At 56.3% G+C, this 16,785-nt stretch overlaps 3 protein-coding genes across 22 annotated transcripts in view; 2 read left to right on the top strand and 1 right to left on the bottom strand.

Annotated features, from left to right (window-relative positions):
* The first annotated feature begins 191 nt into the window (after positions 1–191).
* Positions 192–5,954, top strand: PHF1 (PHD finger protein 1). 7 transcript variants are annotated; one of them, XM_020881886.2, is made up of 15 exons: positions 192–711; positions 1,458–1,632; positions 1,716–1,797; positions 1,899–1,994; positions 2,767–2,867; positions 2,962–3,110; positions 3,270–3,365; positions 3,549–3,617; positions 3,775–3,898; positions 4,005–4,072; positions 4,232–4,336; positions 4,445–4,634; positions 4,717–4,811; positions 5,085–5,162; positions 5,320–5,954. In XM_020881886.2, the coding sequence occupies exons 2-15, from the start codon at positions 1,474–1,476 to the stop codon at positions 5,606–5,608; spliced, it is 1,701 nt and encodes a 566-aa protein (XP_020737545.2). In that variant the 5' UTR covers positions 192–711; positions 1,458–1,473; the 3' UTR covers positions 5,609–5,954. The 7 variants fall into 7 exon arrangements, 5 of the variants coding, with proteins under 5 accessions (XP_020737545.2, XP_020737544.2, XP_020737546.2 ...); XM_020881885.2 differs by having other exon boundaries at positions 194–711; positions 5,082–5,162; XM_070456618.1 differs by lacking the exon at positions 192–711 and adding an exon at positions 836–1,222 and having other exon boundaries at positions 5,082–5,162.
* A 105-nt stretch (positions 5,955–6,059) lies between these two features.
* On the bottom strand, positions 6,060–7,641 carry CUTA (cutA divalent cation tolerance homolog). Of its 4 annotated transcripts, XM_020881891.2 has the most exons (7): positions 7,534–7,615; positions 7,402–7,448; positions 6,936–7,144; positions 6,731–6,790; positions 6,575–6,620; positions 6,398–6,447; positions 6,060–6,281 (listed from the first exon to the last, which is right to left on the bottom strand). In XM_020881891.2, exons 2-7 carry the CDS (start codon positions 7,441–7,443, stop codon positions 6,152–6,154), a joined length of 537 nt encoding a protein of 178 aa, XP_020737550.1. In that variant the 5' UTR covers positions 7,444–7,448; positions 7,534–7,615; the 3' UTR covers positions 6,060–6,151. The 4 variants fall into 4 exon arrangements, with proteins under 4 accessions (XP_020737550.1, XP_020737551.1, XP_020737549.1 ...); XM_020881892.2 differs by lacking the exon at positions 7,402–7,448 and having other exon boundaries at positions 7,534–7,641; XM_020881890.2 differs by lacking the exon at positions 7,534–7,615 and having other exon boundaries at positions 7,402–7,527.
* A 154-nt stretch (positions 7,642–7,795) lies between these two features.
* The window catches only part of SYNGAP1 (synaptic Ras GTPase activating protein 1), a 32,025-nt gene continuing 23,035 nt past the window's right edge, over positions 7,796–16,785 (top strand). For 5 of the 11 annotated variants that reach the window (XR_011483956.1, XM_070456605.1, XM_070456604.1 and 2 more), the window contains exons 1-3: positions 9,602–9,856; positions 13,012–13,133; positions 15,243–15,348. Coding sequence is in view for 10 of the 11 variants with exons in the window: in XM_070456605.1 (XP_070312706.1) it covers positions 9,790–9,856; positions 13,012–13,133; positions 15,243–15,348 (295 nt within the window). In the remaining variant the exon portion in view is untranslated. Of the gene's footprint in view, positions 7,938–8,797; positions 8,868–9,600; positions 9,857–12,896; positions 12,915–13,011; positions 13,134–15,037; positions 15,101–15,242; positions 15,349–16,785 lie in introns of those variants that run through there. The other 6 variants (XM_070456606.1, XM_070456611.1, XM_020881876.2 and 3 more) reach the window with 5 other exon arrangements.

The raw sequence follows: 16,785 nt of genomic DNA, 5'->3' as shown, positions 1-16,785 counted from the left end.
GGGTCGCGCGTGCGCAGAGGCGCGGCGACGGAGGGCGGGGGTGGGGGCAACTAGCTCCGGGGAGGGCGGGGCCGGGGCAAAGGCGGGAGGGGGCGGGGCCAGCGGGGCGGGGGCCATGGGACGGGTGAATGGAGGGCGGGGTCGTGAACTAGAGCGCGGGGCGGGGCCCAGAGTGACCCTGAGGGGCGGGGGGCAGTTAACGGATGTGGCGCGGGGCGGGGGCCCGGCCGGCGGCCTAGCGGGGGATTCCCTCCTGCCCCGAGGGCAGGCCTCCCTCTGGAGGAAGGGGCTGCGGGGATTCCCTCTCCCGCCGGGTCCGAGAGCCCGCCCGCCCCATCCGCGAAGACGCTCACGGTCCCTCCGCGCCCTCCAGGCCCGCTGGAGGTGAGGGAGGTGGGGTGAGGAGGTGCCCGCCCCCCCGGCTCCTCCTTCCCCCCGGCCCTCCCCTCCCTCCACCCTCCCCCCGAGCCGGTTTGTCCCTCCCCTCCCCTCCCCTCCTTCCCCCCGCCGCCTCCTCCTGCCGCTGCCGCTGCTTTGGCTGCTGCGTCATACGCCCCAGAGCCGCCGGGACGGAGGGGCTGGGCCTGGGGACCCCCCGGTCTCTGCCTGCACGCCCCCCCGACGCCCAGCCGTGCCCTCCCCGCGCGGGGGTTTCACCTCAGTCTCCCACGTCTGCCTCTGCCCGGCTCCCGGCGGCCCCAGCTGTCACTGGTAAGGAGGCGGCGGGAGGCGCCCGTGGGGGGGCAGGGAGCCGGGGGTCGGCGCGCAGGGCGCGGGCGCGAGAGCCGCGCCGCCCGGGCGGCGGGTCGGGCTGGGCCGACTCAAGTCCCCTCTCTGACTCGCCGTCATGGGGAGAAGAGACCCGGACTGGGACACGCCCCCCTCCCGGGGCACTCAGTGAAGTTATCTAACCCGGGGGCAGGGAGCCCCGAATTTGAGGGTGACCTGACATAACCTAGCACCAAGATGATTGTTCTGAATGAGACACAGAGGCCCAGGAGGCAACCTTTTTCACTCTGGAAAACATCTCCAGAAAAAGCTCCCGAAACACATCTCTGGGACACAGCACCCCAATTATAATACCACTATAAACAGTGGTAGAAGGTGACAGTGGAAACTGAGTGGTAACCTTTGCCTCTGCAACCGTCGTTTCTGCTAAAATCTCAAGGCCAGGATACAACATCCCAGGGGAGCTCTGGAAGCTGGGAAACCAGAGAACTAGGTTGGTGGTGGGGTGGCGGGGACGGCTGGGAGAAGAGAGCCTGTGGTGACTCTTTAGGGAGAGCCAGAGTCAGGAAGGCCTGAAGGGGTGCCCAGTGGGTCTCCTACCCAGGTGTCTCAGGGAAATGGAGGCTGGGCACACCTGCTCAAGGTTTTTGACAGAAAAACAGGCAAAGAAAATGGGGGCTAGTTCCTCAATATTCATAACTTTCTCCTATCGTCTCATTTCTAACTAGGGCCCCCCAGGATGCAATGGCACAGCCCCCCCGGCTGAGCCGCTCTGGTGCCCCCCCACTTTGGGACCCAGCTTCCCCTGCTCCCACCTCAGGCCCTCGGCCTCGACTTTGGGAGGGTCAAGATGTGCTGGCCAGATGGACAGATGGGCTGCTATACTTGGGGACCATCAAAAAGGTGAGACCTCTGACCTGTCACCTTTTCTCATTCCCCTTATCTAGTCTGATTCCTGTTCCATCTTCTGTGCTCACCCATTCCAGGTGGACAGTGCTCGGGAGGTGTGTCTGGTTCAGTTTGAGGATGATTCCCAGTTTCTGGTTCTATGGAAAGACATTAGCCCTGGTGAGAAGCCTGAGAGTGTGGATCCTATGGAAAACAAGCCTGGCATGGGGGACAGAAAGGGGCTGGAGGACAAAGCCCTCTGACGCTCTGTTCTCTCACAGCGGCCCTCCCTGGGGAGGAGCTCCTCTGCTGTGTATGTCGCTCTGAGACTGTGGTCCCTGGGAACCGGCTGGTCAGCTGTGAGAAGTGTCGCCATGGTGGGTGAGAGGGCAGGACACCTGAATGGTCCAGCTTGCCCTGGGTCTGCCAGGGTGCCTCTGACCCTTCCCTCCAGCACTGGTCCTTATACTACCTGTCCTGGTCTGAGTGCCCAAGCCACTGCTCTGGTCAGTCTCCACAAGCCTGTAACCTCACTCCCTTCCAGCACAGGAGAGGCAGCCTTGGGATGGGATGTATGAGCTCTGCGGGCAGAGGGTGTGAGTGAGCAAAAGTCTCTCAGTTGTGTCTGACTTTGCGACGACATGAACCGTACAGTCCATGGAGTTCTCCAGGCCAGGAGGCTGGAGTGGGTAGTCTTTCCCTTTTCCAGGGGGTCTTGCCCAGTCAGGGATCAAACCCAGGTTTCCCACATTGCAGGCGGAATCTTTACTACCTGAGTCACAAGGGAAGCCCAAGAATACTGGAGTGTGTAGCCTCTCCCTTCTCCAGGGGATCTTCCTGACTCGGGAATCGTACTGGGGTCTCCTGCACTGCAGGTGTTCTTTACCAACTGAGCTATCAGGGAAACCGCGAATGCGGGCAGAGGGTAGTTCCAGTAAAGCCTTTTCTAACCATTTGATCTTAGGCAAGTCCCTAAACTTTTAAGAATCACAGCTGCCTCATCTTTTAAAATAAAGGTAATACGCCCACCCCAGTAGGACCATGGTCAAGAGCAAAATGAGATGGGGGTAAGACTCTTTGTCCCAATACCTAGTGCACACAGGCATACAATGCAATAAGTGGTCTACTGTCAATACTCTCATTATTCAGCTTATCACCAGGACTGCCACGTTCCAAGGGCCCCAGCCCCCGGAGAGGGAGAGGGCGCATCCTGGGTCTGCCGCCAGTGCGTCTTTGCCATCGCCACCAAGGTAAGGGCCCCTCCCTGTAGGCCCTCCCACCCCCAGCCTCTCCTGAGCCCTTCCTTCCCCCACCCCTGAGGCCACCTGTCTGTTCCACCCACAGAGGGGGGGTGCGCTGAAGAAGGGCCCCTACGCCCGGGCCATGCTGGGCATGAAGCTCTCCCTGCCGTATGGACTGAAGGGGTTGGACTGGGACGCTGGGCATCTGAGCAACCGGCAGCAGAGCTACTGTTACTGTGGTGGCCCTGGGGAGTGAGTAGTGAGGGGCGGGGTTAGGGAACAAGTGACGGGGGTGGGAACAAAGGAGAATGGCAGGGTGGCGGGGTGCTGAAGGGGCAGGAGAGTGGTGAGCAGGGTTTGGGGCAGTTAAGGAGGATGTGTCTGGGGGTCACTGGTCCCGTTTCCCTTCAGGTGGAACCTGAAGATGCTGCAGTGCCGGAGCTGCCTGCAGTGGTTCCACGAGGCCTGCACCCAGTGTCTGAGCAAGCCCCTCCTTTACGGGGACAGGTGAGCCTGGGCAGACCCTCCAGGAGCTCTGCCCCCACCCCCCCATCCCAGACCAGGTGTCTTCCTGACCTTGAAACCTTGCTTACTGGTTAGCCCCATCCTTGCTCGGAACACCCCCCCTCCCCCATGGGCAGGTGTAGTTTCCTGTAAAAGGTGTATTCTGTTTCTCTTGCCTACGTCCAGGTTCTATGAGTTTGAGTGCTGTGTGTGTCGGGGGGGCCCTGAGAAGGTCCGGAGGCTACAGCTTCGCTGGTGAGCTGGATATGGGGCATGACCTCAGCACCACTCCTCTCTCCGCACCCCCAGTTTTTCACTTTGCAGGCCCCAGACCCCTACTTGGGGGATACCCCTGCCTGCCCCCCAGCTTTTGTAATGCTTCCACCACCTTGACAAGTCAGTATTTCTCCAGGGTGGATGTGGCGCATCTTGTCCTCTACCACCTCAGTGTTTGCTGTAAGAAAAAATACTTTGATTTTGACCGTGAGATCCTCCCGTTCACCTCTGAGAATTGGGACAGTTTGCTTCTTGGAGAGGTAAGGGGTGGTGAACCTCTGGGGGTCAGGGTGGACCAGGGAGATGTGGGAAAATGGGGGAGGGGATCACTGCTCTCCTGACCCCATTTCCTATCCCCTCCCCCAGCTCTCAGAAACCCCCAAGGGAGAGCGGTCTTCCAAGCTCCTCTCTGCTCTTAACAGCCACAAGGACCGGTGAGTCCCAGGGAGGCTCAGGAGATGGAGACGTGGCTACGCAGCCTGAGAGGGAGGGGCTGCAGCCCATCTGGAAGATCCCCTCGGAAAAGGACTAACAGCATAGGAGGGTCCCTTTTCTCCAGCACTGACCCTGTATCATTTCTCTCCTCATCCCAGTTTCATTTCAGGGAGGGAGATTAAGAAGAGGAAATGCTTGTTTGGTCTCCATGCTCGGATCCCTCCCCCTGTGGAGCCCCCTCCTGGAGACGGAGCCCCCACCAGGTCACTGGTCCAGGGGGGATGGGGAAGTTTTCAGGGTGTATGTATGGAAACAGGGAGGTCTTTGGGGTGTCCGGGAGGGGGCTGGGGGGATAAGGAGGCCTCTTACAGCTTCCCTTCAGGGCAGGGCCCTGGGGGAGGGGTCTCACGTCCCCTGGGGAAGCGCCGGAGGCCGGAGCCAGAGCCCCTGAGGAGGAGGCAGAAGGGGAAAATGGAGGAGCTGGGGCCACCCTCAGCAGTGCGCAACCAGCCCGAGCCCCAGGAGCAGAGGGAGCGGGCTCGTCTGCAGAGGGCACTGCAGGTACAGGGGCAGGGGCAGCCGTGGGCACATGGTGGTGTGGGAAGGAGTCAAGGACGCGCTCTCAGTCCTCTGCTCCTTCTAGGCCTCAGCATCTCCACCACCCTCCAGCCCTAACCAGAGCTACCAGGGCAGCAGCGGCTACAACTTCCGGCCCACAGATGCCCGCTGCCTGCCCAGGTCAGTGCGCTGCCTCCCTCCAACCAGACACACTCCCTCGGAGCCTCTCTTCGAATTGCTTGCAATCTTCTGGATTTCCTCAGCCAAAATTCTTTTCCCTCTCCCCTTTGGCTGCCCACTTCTTTACCTAGAGACTTCGAGAACCAGTGTCTGCTCCCCAGTATATAGGGATGGGTTCCTTGAGGATAGTGTTTGCACTCTGCCCTTCGCAGGGGTAGAGGGTCCTATTCCCCTGCTTTGGGTCCTGACTTTCTTCCTTTCCAACCCCAGCAGTCCCATCCGGATGTTCGCTTCCTTCCACCCTTCTGCCAGCACCGCAGGGACCTCTGGGGATGGTGAACCCCCAGACAGGTGAGATTCTATTCCTTTACCTGTGATACCTCTGTACTCTTAATTTCCTTGGTCTCGTACACCTTTTTGTTGTTGTTGTTCCTCTGATCCCCACACAGTGTCCATTTCTGGTCAGTCTTTATCTCCATCTGGACTGACAGTTGCTTTCTCTTCCTAGGTCACCCCTGGAACTTCACATTGGTTTCCCCACAGACCTCCCTAAAAGTGCCCCCCACTCGATGACTGCCTCATCTTCCTCAGTCCCAGCCCCCTCCCCAGGTGTTCCCAGACGCTCAGCACCCCCTTCTCCCCTGTGCCGTAGTTTGTCTCCTGGGGCCGGGGGTGGAGTCCGAGGTGGGGTCGGCTACCTGTCCCGCGGGGACCCCGTCCGGGTCCTTGCTCGAAGAGTGCGGCCTGATGGCTCTGTGCAGTACCTGGTTGAGTGGGGAGGTGGGGGCATCTTCTGAACAGCCTGCCTCTGCCCGACTGCCCACTGACACACACCGGCACTTTCATACCCTGACCTCTGACCTCACCTACAGCTGGGATGTACCTGGGGCACTAGGGGGGTACTTCCCTCCACTGTCCAGGCTGGAATCCAGGTTGGGGGTTGGGGAAGAGGCTCGCTCTCCTCTACTCCCTTCAGGGTTCCTGACCCTTCCCCCCAACCATTCCCTCATTTCCTTTGATGTTATTTTGTTACAGCTTTTTAAATATTTTTTAAAATTATTTAACCCCTGGGGACGGAGACTGAGGAAGGGAGGAGAACAGATCCTGGGCTCTGTATCATTGAAATAAAGATAAATAAACAAACTTAGCAGCCCCGAGTCATTCTAAAAAATGAGAAGAAAGGGACTAGAAGCACTTCCGATCTTTCCAACCAAATTCACGTTTTGACAAGGAAAAAGGGAAATGGAAGAGAGAACTAAAAATGGGATTTATTAAGAGTCCAGTCATCACAAGGTAGGAGCGTTGACATTTATGAGGGAAACCCTGGCAGAAACGAAGGTTCATCCCAGTGGCGCTGCGCTGGAGTCAGAAACCGACTCTGTAACCTGGCGCACCCACTGCAGGTACGGAGAGTTCCCCTGCTCCACAGGCAATGCAATCACCTCGGCCACTTCATAAGGGTGCACAGACCTGTGGGAACGATAGGGGATCAAAGACTTACCCAAAGGAGTCCATCCCCTCAGACTGCCCAGGAAGGCTCACCCCACAGGATACACTCTCACCTCTACCCATGTCAAAGTTCTCACCGAACAAAATCTGTCAGAGCTGGAACCAAGGAACTTTGGGTTTTGATCATCTGAGGGGTGAAGACAAACATGGCTGAATCGGGGGGTGAAGTTGATTTCAGGATCTCGGATGAGGGATAGGGGTCAAAGTAAATGGTCAGGGAATTAAGTTTTTGTCGGGTAGGAAACATTTCTCACCATCAGCACTTCACTGTCCTCTTCAATCTTTCCTTTCCACTCATAGCTGAAAAGGTTAGGGAGAGAGTGTTGTGTGAGCAAAGATTTCCCTCAAGGTAAAAGACTGCCAGTCAGCCCTTTGAGTTAGGTTAACCCCCCAACCCCTAATTAACTCACATGGATGTAATCTGAGGGACGAGGTTGACGCAGGCTGCTAGGCGCTTCTCCACCACAGCCCTGAAGGTGAAGAGAGCACCGTTTAAAGGCCCCATGACCCGGATTTTTGCACTGGCAGCCCAGAGACAGTCAGGAAGCAGCGGGAGGTGCTCCCCCAACTCTCCCTTCATAAGCACCTTTCCTCACTTCACACTGAAGTCCCCACCTGGCGATCTCCTTGGCGACCTTCTCGTTGGGGCAGGTGACAAAGGCCGCAGAGACCGAGCCGGGGACATAGGCGGAGCCCGAGGCCGACGAGGGCTGGGCCGGGGGACTTCCTGAAGCCATGGACAGCAGGGCTCGGGGTAACAACAGAAGGCGGGAGGCTACAGGCAGCAGAGTCGGCATCCAAAGAAGCGACAGGAGCAGAGCGGCCTGAGAACAGGAGGTGAATTCGGTGTCTCATAAATACCCCAAGAAATTGCACCCCGGGAACACTTCGCTTGGAGAGACACTCAGGCCCTCCCTCTTTTGCATCACGAAGGAAAACATTCCTGAAACCAAGAGAAGCTTGTAAAATTTAAGGCAAAGACTCGGTTTTCACTCTCTCCTCGGAAGCCAACCTCTGGGTTTTGGGGTACGGGTCATGGGCGAAGCTTCGAGGACCGGAAGGGGCGGGGCCGGTCACTCACCCCTCCGCCGAGCAGGAATGCGGGAGCCCGACCCCGCCTCATGCAGCCTATTTTGGTAGAGGAGGGTTCAATATCAGAGACCACACGTTACGCGGAGAAAGAACCCCATAGCCAGGCAGAGCGACCTCTTACCTGGGCAGCAGCCACGTGATAAGAAAACAGCGCAGACCACGTGACAGTAGAAGCCGGACTACCCTAACCTCCAGAGCTAGCCAATCCTTGCCCCCACGTGGCCCGATTTGTCCCGCCTCCCAGGGGGAGGGGCGAAGAAGGATCCAACCAATCAACACCCGGATCTGCAGACGTGCACGGAAATGGAGCGCCCGTTTCCGTGTAAACCGGAAACGGCCAATTGCTGGCTGAGGAGAGCCGCAGCGGCGGTCCACTGTCACGTGAGGGGGCGGGTCTCCTCAGGCAGTGGTACCTCAATGAACTACGCGAAGAGACCAATCGTGGGGCAGCCCCGCAGGCCACATGATGAGAGCCCAGGCGCTGGGAAAGGGGGGGCTGGAGACCCCGCAGAGTCGATGCGTCAGGTTGTGGAGTGGGGGCTCATCCTTAAACCCCGGAATGTGCCTAGTAGCAGCCCCTATACTGTTCCTGAGGCCTTAAGGAGTGACAGGGTCTTAGGAGATTGAACCTCCGGGGGTGGGGGGGAGGTGAAGAGAGCGCCCCCTGCCATTTTGGTTAGGACTGACTGGTTCTTGAGTTGGGGAATGCACAAGAATAATCTGAGAAACCAACTGTCTCTGGTTATAGGGGGAAGCGACTAGGCAGGCAGGGCATGGCAAGACCACGGCTAGGTGAAAAGATGTATTTTAAAAGAACGGAGTAAGACCCTGTAAGTGGGATAGACAGTGATTAAAATGGGGCGCCTCAGGCTTAACTGAAGCCTCAAAACTGCAGGCAGACTTGTGAATCGATAGAGGTGGTGGGGGAGAGGAGGGCCTCAGGTTGGGGGTATGAAGAAGACACCAGGAAGTAGTGATGGACCTTTTGTCCCTTACCCTCTTCCTGTTTCACTCTCTGGGTCAGGTCTACCTCTCAGCCTTGGGTCTCCTTCCCTTAACCCATCCCCCTAGGAGCCAGGACCTGCCCTACATAACTTCCCTGGGGCCCAAGCACATCCTGTGACCCAAAAATGGAGGGGCCAATGAGAGGAGAAATAGGTGGGAGGAGGCAGGGAGAAAAAGGCTCTGCCACTTTCCCTACCCAGTATTCCCCCTCCTTCCTGGGTCTGGGGTCTCTGGTCTGCTGGGTGGGTATAACTGGGCGTTTCCCAGTTATTCTCTCATACCTACCACTCTGGGGTTGGAGGTCTCCCTGAGATCTCTGTCTTTGGAGTTTGTCTCTGAGGGATCTTTATGGTGTCTTTTGGTATTTGTATCTTTTTTAGGACTGAGTGTCTATGTTTTTTGTTTGCGGGAATGGCGGAGGTTTCTGGGTCTGCAGTCACCCTCTCTGAGGTATTAAAAATTCTTTTTTTATGTATTTGGGATCTCTGAGTTCATCTCTGGGCTAGCAGGGTGTTGTCTTCTGCCCCTCACCCCCCCAACCAAGGTCTGGAGTTCCTTTGTCTTTGAGTTATCAGCCTCTGAGTCTGCAGTTTCTTTTCTCTGAGATCTAAGTCTGGGGTCTCTGATATCTCTCAGTGGGTCTGAGTTCTCAAAGACCTAATTTCAGGTCTGGATTCTTTATGAGTCTGGTCTCATCTTTTCCTTTGAGTCTAGGTCTTAGATCTCAGTCCCTGAAATTAGTTTAAGTCTGGTGTCTTAAGATTTCTGTGGCTATGAAGAACCTTTTTGAGACTGAATGCTCAGATTTTGACCTTTGACCCATCTTGGGAGGGTGGTCTGGGGTCTGTTTTCTGAGATTGCGGCCTCTTTTCCTCTAGACTTAGGATTTGCGCCTCAGATTATCCCCTGCGCCACCCCCCCCCACCCCCCCGCCCACCTCCGGGTGGCAAGGTATCTTTGTGGGTCTGGAGCCTCCCGATATCAGGGTCTGGGGTCTGCATCTTTAGAACCGCTCTCTCTTTCTGGAGTCTCTTTCTCTCTTTTTTGAGTCGGGGTCTCTCCCTTCCTGGTTCTCACTGAGTAGGGGTGGGGGCTGCAGGGACTCTCTCTCCTCCTCCTCCTGCTCTCCTCTCGCTCGCTCCCCCGCCCCCCTCTCTCTCTCTCTCTCTCTCTCTCTCTCCCGGCTGCCGCTGCTGCCGTTGGCTCCTCTTCTCCTCCTCCTCCTCTCTCTCCTCCTCTCTGCCTCTCTCCGCTCCTCTCTCCTCCTCTCTCCTCCTCCTCCTCCACCTCCTCCTCCTTCTCCCCCTCTCTCTCCCCCTCTTTCTCTCTTCTCTTTCTCCCCCGGCCCCCCCGCCCCCTCCCCCCAGGCCTGATGAGCAGGTCTCGCGCCTCCATCCATCGGGGGAGCATCCCCGCGATGTCCTATGCCCCCTTCAGAGGTACGGTGGTGAGGGGAGGGGGAGGACCAGTTGGGGGGGAGAAGGGGGGAGGGGCGGGGTGGGGGGGGCTGGGCAGAGCTGGGGCCAGGGAGGGGAGAAGCTGAAATGGAAGGAGAGAGGAAGGCAGGGATGGGAGCAATGGGGAAGGAGGTACTGGAGGATAGGTGTAAATAAGGACCGGAGGGGCCAAGAAACAGGCCTTGAAGGGGGCTGAGGGGAAAACGATGAAGGGGAAAGAGATCGCCAGAGAAGGTGGGAAGATAGAAGGGTAGGATTGGGGGAAGAGCTGCAGAAATAATTTGGAGGTGGGAGCTGAGAGATGAGGAAAATATCAAGAAAATATAAGGACAGAGTCTTAGGAGAGGGGCTAGGAGGGGAAAATGAAGAAAATTAAAACATAGGGGTGAAAAAAGCAGCCAAGAAGATGGGGGGTAGGATCTGGTGGGGTCTCAGAGTATGGTAGGGGTTAGAAAAAGACAGGAGATGGAAGAAGAGGAGAAGGGGCCAGATGGAGAGAGAGGGAGGCAGTGGTGGTGGGGGGGGAGGAATGAAGGGTCCAGATGGAGGGAAGAGAGGAGAGAGGATGGGGAATGGGTTTGGGGGAGGAGGGACCAGGGCAGGGGGAGGGCCAAATTAGGTATGTGTTTATTGGGGGGGAGGGGGGCAATACAAGTAAAACTGAGTGCTGGGAGTAGGGGGCAGATGAAGACCCTGCCCCAGACTCAGGCCCTCATAAAGGCCCTTGAGCATTGAAACGTAATCCCTGGGGTCTTATCCACTTCCTTCACTTCACCACTTTCACCCCCTCCCCCACCTCCAGTCCTTATTTCCATTCCCCCTCCCTCCTCTGGTGTCCATCACCTATATCTTTCCCCACATACGGTGTCCGTTCCTTATATGCGTCCCCCTTCTGTCCTTCCCCCTCTATCAGTCCCTTCTCTGGTGTCCCTTCTCTCTCTCCCTCTCTTCTGCCTGGTAGTCCTTTATATCTCTACCACCTCTTCACCCCCTCCTTCTTAACCCCCTTGTCCTAATGTCCCTGTTCTGTCCCCTTCATTTCCTTTGGGCCCTTCTGGTGTATTCCCTTGTCCCTAAAGATTTACCATCATCTCTGACTCTTACTCTCTTAGGTCCATTTCTGTTATTTCTTCTCCACCCCATCCCTTCTTCCCCACCCCATTCCCTATCTTATCACCACAAGTCTGTGCCGACTTACTTTCCACTAAGACCCCATCTCTTATCACCCATTCCTCTTCTCTTGTCTCCTCTCCTTCCTGGGCTGTTGGAGATTTGGGGAGCAAAGACACCAGTTTTGACGGTTGGAACAGGACCTACAAGAGATCCCCATCTGAGCCCCATGGAATTGTTTATCCTAGTAAATCTTTCCCCTTTCTTAACTGTGTCCCTTTGTCTCTTGCATCTGCCTCCCAGAATCATCCTAAGTCCAGGCAATGTTTGTGTATGTGTGTTATTTCCAGAGTTGCTCCTAAGTGAAGTTCCCCGTGTCCTTCCCCACTCCCAGGAGGAGGGTGTCCCTTGAAGTATAACTGTCCTCCCTGTGGTTGCTGTCTGACCCAGTCCCTCCTATAATGATGATGTGAATCAACAGATGTCCCCTCTGGGAGTCCTCAGGGTCTGACTGCAGTGGGCATGTTTCCTGCAGTATCTGCAGTCTCAGAGCCTAGGTTTTGGTGATCTCTTTATCTTTGGTGTCTCTGAGGTGGCACTGACACAGAGTTTCAAGAGTATTGGGGTTTTTAGATACCTGTGTTCAAGGAGTTCACCTCTGTCTCTGACCTGCAGATTGGGTAAATTTGAACCATGTTTACAGACAGAAAGGGGCTAGATTTTTTAACACTCTGCTACTCATAGCTTTTAGCTGGAATGAAGTTCACTGGCCAGTTCTTTTCCTGCAATATTCCCATGATTAATTATACTGGAAAGGTAACGGGATTTGATCTTTTTTCCTCTAAACTCTCTGTCACCCTCATTCCTTAAGCTTATTTTCTATCACGTTGATGTCATCAATTTTATTTCTCTCTGACTTCTATAGGGCTTGCCCACTATGTCCCTGTGATGGTGTGTAGCATTGGGGTTTAAAGGAGAGGCACTTTGCATGCACATGGGTGTGGAAGAACAGCAAAGTCAGGGGAGGGGTGACCCTTAGTCTACTACTATTGGAAGTTTTGTCCCCATCCCCAGCCTCTATGTCACAGGCTTGGATCTTTCATTCTTCCCTCCCCTCTTCCTTCCTCAGGCTTCACACGGTGCCTTGGGGAGGTTCTTACTTGAGGAGTTGGCTTCCATCCTGTCCATGGAGACTGGGGACGGGGGGTAGGGGGACAGTATTGAATCTTTGATCTCTGGGCATGGAGTAGGGGAAGAGATCAACTCAGTATTCATGCAAACAAGGGCATATTTCCTGCCTGCTCAGTCCCCAACCCCTCCACAGCCAGATACCAACAAGACCCATCCTTCCTCTACCACCAGCAGAACCAGCTCTTTCCCTGAAGGATAAGCAGGGTTAGGCTGGGGAGGAGGGAGTGAAGGAAAGAGGAAAGGCAGGAGAGGAGGCCCTCATGGGATTCTGACCCTGGGAACAAGTAAGCTCCTCACTCCCTCTCTTTTCTAGATATTTAGCTTTTAGTCTCATGACCCAAATGTTTCTATATCCCCATCCTTCTTCCCACAGCTCTGTAGGCTTCCTTACTTTCTTGCAGATGGGTGGGGTCACCTTCCAAATCCTTGTCTTCTGCAGCTATCTGGTTGCCCTCCCTCTTCCCAGACACTTGCCACCAACCTCCCTGTATTTTTCTTCTGCCAGTTTTGTTGGACCCTCAGCCTTTTGATTTTTCAGAAGTGGATGGAGAGCTCCTTCCCTTCTCTGCCTCCAAACTTGTATTCTCTCTGTCAGGATATCATTCCCCTCTGAACCACTCCTCTGTATTTCTTCTGCCAAGTCTACTGAGCCCCTCAGCTCCCACCGCCCCAGCCAGAGAAGCTTATCTTCTGTTCCTCTAAAGTTTCCAGGGGCCTCACCCCCTTCTATGATCTCAAGGTGGGTGGGGGTCCCTTGTCCCTCTTTATGGATTCTTCTTCTATCCCCTGAATGCATAGAGCTTCCCTTACAGTTTCTGTGTATCTCTGCCCCCTAGATGTACGGGGACCCCCTATGCACCGAACCCAATACGTTCACTCCCCGTATGATCGTCCTGGTTGGAACCCTCGGTTCTGCATCATCTCGGGGAACCAGCTTCTCATGCTGGATGAGGACGAGGTGAGCAGGGTGGGAAGGCTGGGAAGAGACCTCTGGGTAGCATGGGAAAATGTGAGAGAAGGATGGGAGAATCCTCATTTGCAAAGGGATGCGAGGCACAGAGATGGCAAAGGGAAAGACACTGGCAAGTGGTGGGAGGAGGGTGGCCTTGAGACTTGGGTTGAGATGTCAGAAGGGGCAGGGGTTCTCTCCCTTTGGCCCGAGGGGTCTTTGAGGGCCATGTGCAGTGATGGGGAGGAGTCGTGGTTCTAAAGATTTGGGGGTGCCTTCTGTTTTCACCCTGTTCCTATTTTGGGATAGGTTAGGCTAGGAAAGGGAAACAAAAGGGTTTGGAGGAGGGTGAAGACACAGGGATCACTTTGGAGGGAACATCTCCCTCTCCTCTCGCCATACTGAGCAAGCCTCATCACTGACCACTCCCCATCCTTTTCCTGGCATGGGGCAGAGTGCATGGACTCAGAGTGGGGTCTCTGAGGGAACTAGGAAGGGGCTGCAGGGTACAAGGAGAGATAATAGACAGCAGTAGGTCTGGGCCTGGATGGTGGTGAAGACAGGGAAGCCTGAGATCAGGGTTTAGAGAGATGCTGAGAGGGCTTTCGCCAGGGACACAGGGAAGGAATATGAGGGAAGAGACGCCTAGGGGGGTGAGGGGAACTGGGAATATGGGAAGTTGTCTAAAGGAGTCAGAGTGGGATAGAGGCAAGGAACAGCCGAAGTGGAAGATGTGAAATGAACCGAGCATCCTCGTGGGGGGAGGCAGCCGTGCAGTGTGATTAGAGCCAGGGGTTGTGGGCTCTGATCCTGGAGCCGGGTCAGCAGTAGAGCATCCATCAGAGGAAACAGAAGATGTGACTATGAAGAAAGGATCCCCAGAGGTGTGGTTCAGGTGGTGGGGGGTGATTTAGGTAAGCTTTAGAGAGTGATAGGATAACCTGCAAGACCAGAGAGGTGGTAAGAGGTATGTCCCAAAAACTGTCAGGAAGGGTGTAGTGAGGCAGGGTTAGAGCTGGAGTTGAGGTTAACCAGAGTTTCGAGGAATCTGGGGGGCAAGTGAGTGTGGAGATGCCTGGGTAGAGAGCTTCCCAGGCACAGAGTCAAGTTGAAGCTTTGTCCAGGGAGGACATGGTGACTCAAGGGAAAGGTGGTTTGGGGAGTTCAAGTGTTAGGCACTGGGGGCCAATATGAATGGTCATTAGTCGTGGCCAAGCATTTGGGGTCTGTAGGATGAATGGGGGAAACTAGAGACTGAGTGAGAATGAAGAGGTTGGACAGTGGGTGGGAGAATGAAGGAATGAAAGAGATGGGGACAGACAGGTCCAGAGGACCGGTGGCTAGAAACTGAGGTCGGAAGGGTGTGGAGGGGGTCCTGGAATGGCAGAGTGCAGGGCCACAGGGAACTGGAATTGGCTGGGCTGTGGAGCCCAGGCTGGGACTAGTGGGGTGGGTGGTTCTTGAAGGGGTGGAGATTGGCGGGGTGGAGATGGGAAGGTTAGGAAGGAGGTGGCCAGGGAGAATTGGGGATGAGACTTAGGGAGAGGTAATGGCTAAAGGGAGGTGAGCCAGGCTGAAGGGGGGTCCATGAAAGGTGCGGGGGAAGGTGACCAGGCCCTCTAGGGGGTGGGGAGGTTGGGTCCCATTCTGGCCGCAAGCCTGGCCGTGGGAGGGAGACAAGCTGTGGATCCTGATTATAAATGCAGCTTCTGCTACCCCCGTGACAGCCACGGAGGGAGGGAAGGGGGTGAGGGCGGTGGGAGGCTGGGAGGAAAACAGGGAGAAGGGAGGAACTGAAGGTCAAGGGGAAAGTGGATTTGGGGAGCAGCAGAGACCAGAGTGGTTCCGGGGGTTCCCTGGAGGGTGTTTCAGAAGACATGGTGGAAGAAAGGAGGGTGGGACGGGAGGGGATGAGGGAGCAGACTCGGAGAGAGAAGGCAATGAGAAATCCACTCACCCCGAGACACTTAAAAAGAGTACGGAGGGGCAGGGGCAGGTGGTCAGGCTGGTGGGAAGGGAGGCTCATCCTCCTCGGGTGGGGAAGAGAAAGAAGAGGGACGGCCTGGGCCCGCGAGGTCTGACGCGCCCCCCCCCCCCCCCCCCCACCGCATCCCCTAGATACACCCCCTTCTGATCCGGGACCGGAGGAGCGAGTCCAGTCGCAACAAACTGCTGAGACGCACGGTCTCCGTGCCGGTGGAGGGGCGGCCCCACGGCGAGCATGGTACGGCGGCCGAGCAGGCTCTCGTGCCCCGGACAGGCGCGGGGAGGGGGCTGCGGGGGCCTGGGTGCAGGGGAGGGGGCGTCCGGGGCCGGGAGGGGGCGGAGACGAAGTCTCGCACCGAGTGGGAGCCCGGGCGGAGCCGGCCCCCTCCTCTGGGGTCTGAGCGGGACGCAGGCTTTGGGTGAGAGGCCTCAGCGGTCCTCGCTGTTTCGCTCTCTTTTTCCTCTCCAGCAGCGAAGTTTGACTGTTTCCCCGGTGCTTGTAAAAATAGTCTCCTTAGATCTTTCGCTTCCTGTCCGAGTGTGGCTGCCCCTGCCCCTCCCCGGCCTGGGTCTGGGATCTTGGAGAGAATGACCTAGTTCCCGCCCTGCCCCCAGACCTCTGCCCCACCCCCCACTCTCCTGATTCTTTTCCCAGACCTTCTGGCCTGTGGACCCTCCCTCTTGCCCCCTTTTCCTTTTCTCATCAGCTGTTTTTATTTTCTGCAATTCTGTCACCCTCTTCCGCTTTCCTCCCCGATATCTCTTATTTTCTCTATCGCTCTTGGGTCGTCTGCCTCTCCCCTCTGCGGGGAACTCCGTCAGACCCCCATCTCATCTCCTTTCTGTCTGTCTGTAGAGCTATGTGCTCAGTCTGTCTCTCCAACTCTCCCTCTCTCCATCTGTCTCTTCCCCTCCCTCCCTCTTTCTGCCCCCCCTCCACCCCCCTCTTTAGTCATTTAAAAAAAGATTTTTGTCTTCCTGAGAAGTTCGCTTAAAAGGTTTCCATGGGAACAGTGAGGGGAGATGAAGGCAGAGAACCGAGATCTGCAGCCAAGGTGCAGAGAGACACCCTCAGCCCCCAGAAACCCCCTTGTCACTGCCCCCTACACTGTGTCCCCCTTCCAGGACCAAGGGTCCAGGTCCTTCATCCCCTCAACCCCTGGTGACCCCTTTATTCCACCCACACCCCCCCCCCCCCCCCCCCCCCCCCAGGGATCCAGGCTTCCAGTCTCTCTCCCTTAGAGCCACTGGCCTGTCTCCAGCCCTTGGCTCCCTTCAGCCCTCTCTGATAGGCTCAAGCCTTACTGCTCTTGGGGGCCAACTCTGGGACCCTGGGTGGGTCGCTGGCCAGGGGTGTGTGTCATTGTCATGGAAACTTCTGACCATGGGGGCGTGTGGGTAGCACATTTCTGTGAGGCAAAGCCAGGTGGAGCTGCTGGTGGTGGTGGAATGTGTATAGAGAATGTGTGTGATGTCTGTCACATCTGTGTGTGTGTGAGAGTCAGTCATGTCCATGCCTGGGAAAGGTTTGTGTCCATGTGTGCATACCTGTGTGTCCAGGCTGGAATGGTCACATGCTCATGGGGCATGTTTATTATATATCTGGTGGTGGGCGTTTCTGCCCACATATTCCCCTTCTATCTTCTTACTGTCACTCCTCAGGGTCTGGGGTCTC

The sequence above is a fragment of the Odocoileus virginianus genome, chromosome 27 (genome assembly GCF_023699985.2).
Source record: "Odocoileus virginianus isolate 20LAN1187 ecotype Illinois chromosome 27, Ovbor_1.2, whole genome shotgun sequence".
Classification (NCBI taxonomy): domain Eukaryota; kingdom Metazoa; phylum Chordata; class Mammalia; order Artiodactyla; family Cervidae; genus Odocoileus; species Odocoileus virginianus.
The sequence above is the reverse complement of the archived record's forward strand: the minus strand, read 5'-3'. Positions and strand labels throughout refer to the sequence as shown.